General features: G+C 33.9%; 1 protein-coding gene across 2 annotated transcripts; it reads right to left on the bottom strand.

Annotated features, from left to right (window-relative positions):
* Positions 1–1,685: 1,685 nt before the first annotated feature.
* On the bottom strand, positions 1,686–5,512 carry LOC131010959 (peptidyl-tRNA hydrolase, mitochondrial-like). Of its 2 annotated transcripts, XM_057938671.1 has the most exons (11): positions 5,289–5,453; positions 5,012–5,079; positions 4,882–4,913; positions 3,900–4,157; positions 3,393–3,477; positions 3,032–3,099; positions 2,889–2,939; positions 2,741–2,814; positions 2,199–2,257; positions 2,057–2,133; positions 1,686–1,961 (listed from the first exon to the last, which is right to left on the bottom strand). In XM_057938671.1, the coding sequence occupies exons 4-11, from the start codon at positions 4,152–4,154 to the stop codon at positions 1,851–1,853; spliced, it is 780 nt and encodes a 259-aa protein (XP_057794654.1). In that variant the 5' UTR covers positions 4,155–4,157; positions 4,882–4,913; positions 5,012–5,079; positions 5,289–5,453; the 3' UTR covers positions 1,686–1,850. The 2 variants fall into 2 exon arrangements, with proteins under 2 accessions (XP_057794654.1, XP_057794653.1); XM_057938670.1 differs by lacking the exon at positions 4,882–4,913 and having other exon boundaries at positions 5,289–5,512.
* Between the last annotated feature and the right edge of the window lie 5,983 nt (positions 5,513–11,495).

Raw genomic sequence — 11,495 nt, 5'->3', positions numbered from 1 at the left:
GCTATTATTGTAATTTATATTTTAAATTTAGTTTGTGTAATTTTTATATTGCCTTTTAATTTCATAATTATTGCTCGATTTTTAGTTTTAAAATTTTTTACAATTTCTTATATTATTTTTAATAAAAATATTTTTTAATGGTTAAAAGTTATAATAAAAATAATTATAGATAATATTGTGGTTGGGTGGTCATGAATAAATCATTCAAAATAGATGTGATTGGGTTGCATGAAAATTGATGATGTGAAAGAGAGAAATTAATTAAATATTGAGGAGGTTGGATGATTGGGTGGTCTTAGTCTTTAGCTTGTGCTTTCTGAGGTTTTAGGTTTTCTTTCTTTTCTGCCCCACTAGCCGTATTTTGGAATAGAAGATCTCATCTTAGTAATGTGGCAAGTATGTGATTTGCTTGATGATGATGATTGGGTTTGTCTATGTTTGAAAAAAATTGAAATCATGTTTCATTAGTTTGGTGTGTACGCTTATGCTGGCGTGGATCGTGGAATCCACATTTGACTTTAAAAAAAAAAAAAAAAACACTTTTTATTATCTTTTTGTTGAAGCTTGGATCTTACTGCATCTGAATGTGACAATTGAATATCTAGGCTCAAAGCTTAATCTTATGAAAAATGAAAAAAGAAATGAAAAAGGAAAACATCTGAAGGTTTTTGGAGCTAGCAGTTGTAAAGCCTCAAATATTATCTTCAAAGCTCAGTCTACAACTACAAAAATAAATCTTTAAGCTCAATCAAGGTTCTCTTCTAAAAAAGAGGTTCTCTTCTAAAGAAAAGGTAAAACGAATAAAAGAATAAATAAGTAAATAAATAAAATCCCCTTTAACCAGATTGCTTCCTTCACTACCTCAGTAACAGCTAAGTACGCTTCTGTGATAGACAAAATCACCACTGATTGTTGCATTGATTTCCAACTAATAGCAGCTCCATACAAGGTAAAAATATACCCAATCTGAGATTTTCTAGAATCAATTCAAAGATTATTTGTTGGAGGTCTCTCAATTGTGGACGTTGAATTCTTTGTTGTCTCCAGAAAACAAACTTCGACCATGATCAGGATCACCACAAAGAAAGTATGGATGAAATCGAGAACATTATAACATTATCAAACTTGTCATTTTTGGCCGAAACATTTTCAAAATGTTGCTAATGTTTTAAAATAGGATTGTTTAGTGTTGGACTTTATGATAGTATTGTACTTGTGTACGTATAACTAGATTAATACTCTCTCCGTCCCAACGAAAGCGATGCGCTTCTTTTCGATACGAGATTTAAGAAAAATAAGATTGTAGTGTTAAAAGTGTGTGAAGCCACATTATTTGTAGTGTAAAATTATTATCAAAAAAGGAAATGCACCACTTTCGTTGGGACGGCTCAAAAAGGAATACGCACCGCTTTTATTGGGACGGAGGGAATAGTATATTAGGTTTCCCTATTTTTGGATGCTTGTTAGACAATTTCATTTAATTGATTTATTCTACTTTTCTACATTATATGATTCAATGCAAAAAGATAAATACATACCTGATTAACATTGTGTAGCTTATCTTTTGGCTATTCTGCTAATGTTTGTGGTTTCTAATGTTGAATTCTCTCAGACAATGGACAAGAGTGATGATGTTCCAAGTCCGAGCAATGATCCTGTTTTCACCTATTCAAGGACAGAGGGAGTAGTAAATCTTCTCTATATATCCGACATGCAAATTTGCAACTGTTTTCAACTTCACGAATAATGCTAATGAGTAATGATCTTGTTTCTAAGGTACTTGAATCTGCTCTCTCCAAAGAAGTTCCCATCTCCCATCATGCTATGTAAATAAATAAAAAATCATCTCACTACAATGTGTGAAGTGATTTGGCACTGTTTACAAAGGTGGCGCTTCTATTGAAATCCTGTTGCACAAGAATTCGAACTGCTTCTAATCCATTTTGGAATGTGAAATCCAGCTGGAAATATGAGGAGAGAACGTTGTAAGTATCTGATCTCTGCTCCATTAAACTAAATGATACTTCTCACAACATAAATGAGCAAAGTCACATACCTCTTCGCGTTCTTGTTTATTAAAAGGTCGGAGAACAAAGCTTGCAGCGTCCATCTTCCCTGGAGGCCTTCCAATGCCTACAAAATTTAGTCAGTGCCAGAACTAGGAATTCGCAAATGAGATATTCAACCATGGGATATACCTATCCGCAAGCGAGGAAAATCCCGACTACATTTGAGGTGAGTTATAATACTTCTCATCCTGTGAAACCAATTGATTCAGTATACAAAGTCAATCAAAACTAGGAACAGCACTTCAACAAAGAAAAGCAAATACTTATCTGTTTCTGTCATGTTATAAGCTATAAGAAAGAATTCATCATGGGAAGCTAATTGGATTTAGGCAATGAATAAAGTATGTCCAAAGAAGGACTCTAGACAAGGATTGAGCTATCACAATCTGAAGACAAGTTCCACATACATTAAACCAATATAGAAACTAAATGAAAATAGAACGGAAGTCTAAATCTTAATAATTCCAGCATAAGTACTACAACTTGCTACACATAAATTAAAGATTGGAGAGGAAAATGTTCAACAAATAGAAATTGGCCTTTTATTTGATAATGTTGCATCAAAAGGTTTCAACTGGTGATTCCCTCTCTTATATTATTGAGTTGACAAGACTTGAAAAAATGCTACTGCACATGAAATGTAAACAACAGACTAAGGGATATGTGAATACCCATTATGTCCTCCATGTCCACCTTTAGGTAATAGTCTCAACTTCGCAAATGGCAGATCTATGTCATCGAACATCTGAAATGAGAGCAACCATCAACTTAGTGCTTGCAGAGTGGTACGAAGGTAATAAATGGCTGCAGATACATTACCGCGAGGACTTGATCCAATGGGATCTTATAATATGAAACAAGAGCACCAACCTGCGAACAAAAATAAGTATATCAACCATTCATCTCTTGGTGAACAGATGTTTGAATAATTAGCATGATGTGTGGACGTGGAGTGAACTTACAGACTCACCACTAGCATTCATGAAAGTTTGTGGTTTTGCAAGCATAACTGGAACATCTCCAATGAAACCTAACCACATAAAAAGCTATCACCTGACTGATATGCCTTGAGATTAATTAATGTTTCTCTAGAATCACCAACATTCATTGAATCCTCAAGATACAAATCATCTTCGATTAAGTAGAAGATTGTGTTGTAAATTTGCTGAAGTTCCTGAGTTTCTCCAAACATATAACATTAAACACCATCGTCTGTTTTTCCAAGGCACATTTTACCACTATACAAATTGTTTCTACTTAGATTCCAAGACAAAGTTGTTAAATTTACTCCCCCAAACGAAAAACACTATATTCATGAGTCACCTTTCCCAAAAGCAGATTTAAAGGAGATGGAGCTTGTTGAAATCCCTTCTGCTTCAGCTATATAGTCAATCAACTCAAATCCCACCTGTTTACAACACAAAAACCACAATCAATAAAACCACTTGTCCATCGTTATATACATAGGCTGCATTTACTTTGATGGATAAATTTATCCATGGAAAATGATGGATAATAAAAATTTATGCCTTCAAATGTCTCCTTTGTTTTCCAACATTTGACACAAAAGAGATGTTCACTATTTTTACTTCCTTATTTTCACTTCAAGGATGGATAACATTATCCCTCCAAAAATGGAGGGATAATATTATCCATCCTTGAAGTGAAAATAAGAAAGGAAAAATACTTTTGTATCAAGTGTTGAAAAAGAGATGAGACATTTTAAAGCATAAATTTTTGTTATTCATTCTTTTCCACTGATTAATCTACCCATCAAAGTAAATGCAGTCATATACAATAAATTTATGTATCTAGCTATGATATGCTGACATTGTGGCGAGTACCGCTGTAGCGCTTCCCGGGGTTGCCGAGGCCAACGAAAAGCCAGGGTTTCCACGGTTTTTCTACATCTGTTGAAATTGAGGCCATTGTCTTCAATCTTAATCCACTTTTGTTATTATACCACCATGGAATGGTGAAGGAGGATTCAGAAAGGAGGTGGCGCCGCCCAATTGCAGCCGCCGTTGGAGACCGAGGAAATAAGCCAGCAGATATACCGAACATTATTTCACGCGCATTTGGCATTTTCTTTTGAGGCAAGGCAACATATATATCAGAATAAAATAATTGAAGTTATTATGAACAATTGATAAATTTTGTCTAAAAATTCTGTAAAGAAATATGGAAAAGGAATATATTGGAAAAAAATAATAACGTATCAATATCGTAAAATAACTTATTTTGAACTTAGAATAATGAACAATTATTATTTGTAAATTAATCTAAAAAGAAATACGGAAAATGAAGAAAATTTAAAAAATAAATTTCGCCTTTGCCGGGGATCGAACCCGGCAGGTCACCCAAGTGACAGGCGGGAATACTTACCACTATACTACAAGTCTACAACGACTTGTTGAAATGAAATCGAATAGTTTATAAAAATAAACAAATATTCTAAACAGTATTTTCATTATCAATGATCACTAAACCAAATAAATGAATTAATTCAATCTCATGTCTAAGTTTGGGAGGAACATAGCTCCTAATACCAAATCAGCATTGGATTTATTTGTGGTGGCGAGAGCAGCCCATTTTCTTCTGGAAAACAAATAAAAACCAACAGCACATATAATTCGAAAACCAAACCGTAATGTAACATTCAGTTATGTGGCCACGAATGTCGAATTGAAACGACATAGTTAGATAGTAGCAGGGGGGAATTGCACAAGTATAGATAAGGTTTTAAAAGATAGTGTTTATGTGAGGATGGAATGGGAAACTGCAATCTGCACATACAAGGGAGGGAACATACTTGCAAATCTGCCGCTTAACAAGCATCGCCATTTAAAAATAAAAATCCCACATCGTTCATACTAGTCGCACACCAGCGAAATACTGAAAATGTTAAATGTGAACAAGAATTGAAAGAGTATAAAACATACCACTCCAATATTCTCGTCCACTGGTCTTCGCCAATTCCGTCTCTACAAGGTACTAGCTTCGCCCATGTCTGATTCCGAAGCATAAAAAAACCTCGAAATTAAATGGTGTTCATGATTCAAACTCACATATACAGCTAGGTCGAAGTTTATTTTTTTCAATTCGACATTCAAACCCTAATTTCACTCAATATACAAATTCCAGAGCACCACTGCACATAATCTCAGTTGATACAGACGCGACGACGATGTATACTGCACAAATAAATGCAAACTTTACCTTCACAAATACGAGCTCGATAAAGGCCTTCACACGACGACCAGAGTTGAGTGAGCTGAAAAATGATTTTTGAATTTGAAACAAGGGGCAAAAAAGTGGTCTGGGAAAGTTAACACCATATACTGTAGACAATGGGTTTGTGGATCTGGGCCAGTTCCGAAGTATGTCTAACACTGATATTAATGCGGGCCTTCGGTTATATGTATATTGCCTACCAAACTGATCCAAAACGCGGTATATGTTTCTTATCAAACCTAATATGCCTCATCAAACTGAGAACTTTGTCGATTTATGATACGAATCGGAGGCGTTTGATTCGAGTGATAAGGCATGATTGATAAGATAATCCACCTTAATTAAGTGTTTGGCTTGTATGATTGAGCATGTGATTAATAACTCGGCCCGTATATAATCACTTAAATCACTCCAAAGTTGAGTGGATTATTTAATCACCCTCCAATACTATCAATCTTATCTATCATATCCACCAAACCAAACGGCTAGTATTAAAAGATTTTGAAATATACTACTTTGATAATTTGAGCCATTATACCTTATCCTTTCAACAAAACAACAATCCAATATTAAAAAATATACCCCCGCCCCATCTCAAAAATATACGTTATTTTGTTTACATTGTCTTCTGAATTAAGGACCTTATTTCAATTCAATTTTCTAACAAATAACTTATATTAATAAAAGTATATGGAAGGAGTAACTATATATATATATATATATATGAATAGTAGAATTTTGGTGACCCTAAGCAAGATTTTTCTCAAGGTTAATGTGATAACACGACATCAGCAAAGGCAATTAATATGAATATGCATGAGTTCATGTAAACAGGTAGTTTGAGCAATTATAAATATTTTTAGAGTGTTTAAGAGAGTAATTATCAGTTTTCATGTATAGATAGATATACATAAGCTGTGTAACACAAGAAAATAGGAATGAGAGAGGAAGACATGTACTGATAAGACTCATATCTTTACATATATATAGAGAGAGAGATGGATATCCATAGAAGTTATACAGAAGCCACATGTTAATTTTATTTATATACAGATATGTACAATTAATGGTTAATTAGGATATTAAAGACAATCATTTAATTGTTATATAACGTCAGCTTTTTTATTGACATGTTCCCATATTTTAATGTTTTGATATAAATGCAAATTGATTGCTTGATTATACTCCCTCCGTCCACCAATTAAAGGCCTAGGGGGAAAAAACACAGATTTTAAGAAAAAGTGTATTTTTATTAGTTGAGTGGAGAAAGCGTCCCACTTTTTAAGAAAAAAGTGTATTTTTATTAGTTGAGTGGGGAAAGGGTCCCACTTTTTTGTAAAGAATCTTTGACTTTTTTGATTAAATAATGAATAAAAACTTACCAAAAATAGGTAGGCCTTGTTTTTGTGGACGTCCCAAAAAGGCAAGTAGGCCTTGAATTGGTGGACGGAGGGAGTAATATATTAGGAAAACAACGGTTACATGATTTACAATTCATAATTAGATTATATAATTAATAGATTTCAAATTAAATTATGGAATTTAGAAAAATGAAAAAGAAGAAGCATGGAGATGCCACATAAAATTTAGAATCGATGTATGCTCTCCAGTATGTATTCTATTATATAATAAATAATAAATAATAGATAGAAGATAGATAAATTGAGCTTTTTATCCCCTCAAAAAAAAAAAGTATCGGAACTTTTATTCACTTATTTGTTCTTTGAATTTGTTTTCTATTTTTTTCAATGTATGTTCTGTTTTTTTTTTTCAATTTATTTTTTGTTGCCATCGTTTTTATTTTGAACTTGTAGACCATACTCGAATCCATTAAAATTCGCTTCGATTCGATGTGTTTTACATTCCTATATGTAAAAGATGAATAGACTAACATGCTAACCATATAATTGGAAGATTGTTTATCACCCCAAAATTAGATTGCTCATTTTTTAGTCTTATCAGTCTTATCTGTCACTTTCATAAAACCAAACGCCATCTTATAAAGGTGCGTTTGACCAGATACATGATTAAATATTTTTATTCTTAAGACTAATTTTTTTTGATCTCACCCTTTTAATGAGATATGAATCAAGTTAAACTAGTTCAAATGATAGAAATATCAAGATACTTATAATATTAAATATTGAGAAATCTGTATAAATTATACTATGTTCTAAAATGAAAAGATTACATTTATCATAAATGTACGAAAATAATAAAAAGATAACACTTAATGTGAACAGATGGAGCTAATGAGGCATTCTTCTAGTGGCAAAGCTGACGTATCCAAAGGCTCTCATTTGTAAGAGGTCTTGGGTTCAATCATGCTTGCGTGCAGTGATGTTTTCTCATTTTAAGTGGTGTTCTATTTCAGCCAGCGTGCGAATTGCACAATTGTTTATATTCAGACGCCTCTTATAATTTCAAAAAAAATATGAAGCGATGGAGTATTAATTACCAAAGTCCACAAGAAGCACACACACAGTGTTACCTAAATTTTGTGGTTTTCATGTCTCCTTAAATTAGATAATCAAATTTTAGTGGATTGTTTTATTTAGAAAGTTAGCAAATGAGCAACTATATATATAAATCATAACCTAAAATAAGTAGGTTGGGGGCTCCATGAATCCAAAACCAAATAAATTAAATTTTAAAAGCTAAGTTTAAGTCCGTCCAAAAAGTATATGCGTATTCATTTGTTTTTATTGCCGCTACTAATATGACTTTCTGCTAAAGGATGTTTTTCCCATATATTTTAATATGCGACACTTGTTGAAATTTCCCCTTTTTCATGGCATCGTTGAAAGTTATGTGCATTGTGGATTTATTGATAAAGATTTTTCACAAGATTATCTTGTTAATTTTGGGGTTTAGTTTATATTAATTAAAAAGGGGATCTCTAATTTATTTTTGTTTATAATTAAGGTAACGTAAAAGAGTTAAATAGTGGGGAACACAACTAATACTGTAGTTAAAATAATGTAGCAAATATGTCCAAAAGTATCGCTTAAATGTAACTCAATAACCAAAGATCCAGTGTAATATTTGTGAACATAGAGGTGATAATATTGTGTAGAAGTATTTTTTTCCATAAATATTTGTTTACAAAGTACATTACGCTCATAAATATTAGTACTAGTTTTATAGTATTAAAAAGATATAAACCAGGGGGCTTAGCCCACTGGCCACCAGGTCCTCAGCGAATTGGAGATTGAAGATATAAGGTGGATTTGGTGAATGGAGAGATAAGGTGGTTCTTGGAGTGGATGGGGAACTAACTACTAACATCTAACATGACTTTGCCCGATCAAAAAAAAAAAAGTATTAAAAAGATATAACTTGGATTTTTTACTCTCACTAATTTTGGACCATAAGAGATAAGACTGTTCCATTAAAGGTTTTGTGAGTTACAAATAGCGTAGTATCATTTACAAAGAATAAATAAGAATCATGACCATATAGATCAACATACAACAATCGGGTTATGATTTTAATTGTAATTTAATATTTAATCAACATAATACGAAGATAGTTTTGCCTAAAGTGACAATTTAAATATGTATGTTCGGTTAGTAGTTAACTAATTTGAATTCTCTACACACACAGGGATGAAATCCTAGACCCCTCTTCTTATGAAAATATATAGGTCAAAATAGGGCGTTCGCGATTAAAACTAAATCAAATAGTAAAATACGATTTGATAATTTTTTGAAATAAAATTAAATTGTATTAGTATCAAAATCAAACCAAATCAAACCAAACCAAATCAAACTGTATTAATATGATTTGGTGTGATTTGGTTTGCAGTTTGTTTATATTTTTTTATTTTTTTTATTTAAAAGTACTAAAAAGATCGAACTTCTAAGATATTCAAAAATAATAAAAAGAAAATATCATTGATAATAATAATAATAATAATAATAATAATAATAATAATAATAATAATAATAATAATAATAATAATAATAATAATGATGTCGAAACACATTAAGAACTATTCTAAGGCATAAATGAAATGACTCCATCTTTCTTTTTTAACTTAGAGAAAGTAACAACGGAACAAAATAATAATAATAATAATAATAATAATAATAATAATAATAATAATAATAATAATAATAATTATTATTATTATTATTATTATTATTATTATTATTACTTTAAATATATTACGGTTTACGGTTTGGTTTGGTCTATATTTTTAAGAAACCAAACCTAAACCGTAAACTATATTTTTCAAAAAATATAAATCAAATCATATTTTTCAAACCGCACAATTACGGTTTGGTTTGATTTGATTTGGTCTATGGTTTAAACCAAATTGTGAACACCCCTAGGTCAAAATTTGAACCATACATTATATGTGACGGACTAAAAATGTTATGATAGTATATAGGTCAAAATTTGAACCATATATTATATGTGACGAACTAAAAATGTGACACATGATGAATCACACATGATTATTAATTCATCAAACAAAGTGATGAATCAACCGTAAACCTTGATAATCTAAGAGCTGAAAATAGTTCATATTTTGTGTTTTTAATTTAATTTCGGCAATCAAACGCCCCCTTGTTATATAAAGAGTCTTGTATGAGACTGTCATATTATGAGAATCAAAATCAAGTTAGATAAGAGCATCCGCGATGGGGTTCCTTGATAGCCTACTTGATAGTAGTTGTGTTATTGAGTAGGTAGTGCTGCATTGGGGTTCCTTGATAGCCTACTTGATAATATTAGTTTTGATTTTATGTTTTTCATTTAAATTTTATTGCATAATTTAAATAACATATTTTTGTAATAGTTAAATACGCCATTAAACATAAAATTTAAAATTACCTAAAGCATAAAAAAAATTACATAAAAATTTAAAAACACCTAAAACATAAAATAAAATTACATAAAAATTAAAAACAACTAAAACATCATTAAAATTACATAATTAAAAGCCTAGGATAGACCACGACGCCTGAGCACGTCGGCGACCATAGACGCGTGCAATGCACGTTGTGCGTCCGTCATGTGCGTCGTATCCGTGTTCAGGAGCTGCATATCGAGCTCCCTCTCCCTGATATCGTTCCTCCGCTGGTACTGGGCGGTGAATGCCCTCATCTGCTCGTCGGTCCTGTCCAACCTCTCCACTATTGCCGGTGGAGGATCCGAGCTCGTATGCGACGCTGATGCCTTCCCTTTCCCCTTCGCCGCCGCCTTCGCCGCCTTGTTGCCAATGGGCCGAGCAGAAGAGATCTCCTCGCCCGACGCCGAGGTGGTGAAGCCGCCCTCTTCCGTGGTCTTTGTCCTCTTGGAGGCATGCACGTCTCCAACGAGGTACATCGACTTGAACTTGGGATTGTTCCGGAGAATTTTCCACGCGTTCCAGAAATTGAAGGAGGCCCTATGTGGGCTTCGAGCCCTGAAGAGGATTTGGGCCTTGTCACGAAGCATATCATCCGAATGACCGGAGGACCAGTGGCCTTGAAGTTGCTTGATCTTAAGGTCGACGCCGAGGATGGGGTTCACACGTGCGCGGATCCGGCCCCAATACGCCTCTCCCTTTTGATCCGTCCCACGGATGGCGTCGTTGGTCTCCTCCGCCCAAATTTGGACGATGAGATCCATATGCTCGGGAAGGTAAGTATGACGGTACCTAGCTTCCTTGTCGTGCTTGATTTTGGTGGCCATTTCCTTCCTCCGGCCGCCTTTCTTTGGTGGGGAGACACTCTGCTGTGCACTGACCGGTTCCTCCTCGGGCGGGCTCTCCTCCAAGTTGATTCCTCCCATATCGGGATGATAATCGGAGGAGAGATCGGGGCACCAATTTGGATCGTAGAAAGGGTTGTGTGGATCCATGACGGAGAAAATTCTTGAAGAGAAATGGAGGATATGAAAATTAGAGGAGAAGAAGAGGTGTGAAGATGGTGGGGAGAAGTTGGGGTTTTTTAAAGAGGAGAAAAAAAAAATGAAAACGGTCGGTCAAACGTGCGCAAATCGAGGAGATGCAGTCAAAATTCGAATAAAATTCGAATTTATCAAATTTTTCTTTTTTTTTATTAGGGCGCGTGCATTGCACGCGCCATCCTCTCCCCCCTTCGAGCATACTCGAAGACTCGAGTATGCCTCGAGTACCTCCTCGCCGCAACGGTCTACCCGAGTGCAACGCACTACTCGAGGAGGCCCTCGAGTAGCTGC

This window comes from Salvia miltiorrhiza, chromosome 2, assembly GCF_028751815.1.
Source record: "Salvia miltiorrhiza cultivar Shanhuang (shh) chromosome 2, IMPLAD_Smil_shh, whole genome shotgun sequence".
In the NCBI taxonomy this organism is placed as follows: Eukaryota; Viridiplantae; Streptophyta; class Magnoliopsida; order Lamiales; family Lamiaceae; genus Salvia; species Salvia miltiorrhiza.
This window is presented reverse-complemented; position numbering and strand designations above follow the sequence as displayed.

Excerpts from the sequence above, each read along its gene's own strand:
- LOC131010959 (XM_057938670.1), bottom strand. The coding sequence starts at position 4,154 with ATGCCAAATGCGCGTGAAATAATGTTCGGTATATCTGCTGGCTTATTT. Across the intron at positions 2,258-2,740 it reads GGACATGGAGGACATAATGG|GATGAGAAGTATTATAACTC; the intron begins GTATTCACATAT and ends TTGGTTTCACAG. Across the intron at positions 1,962-2,056 it reads ATAAACAAGAACGCGAAGAG|CTGGATTTCACATTCCAAAA; the intron begins GTATGTGACTTT and ends TCATATTTCCAG.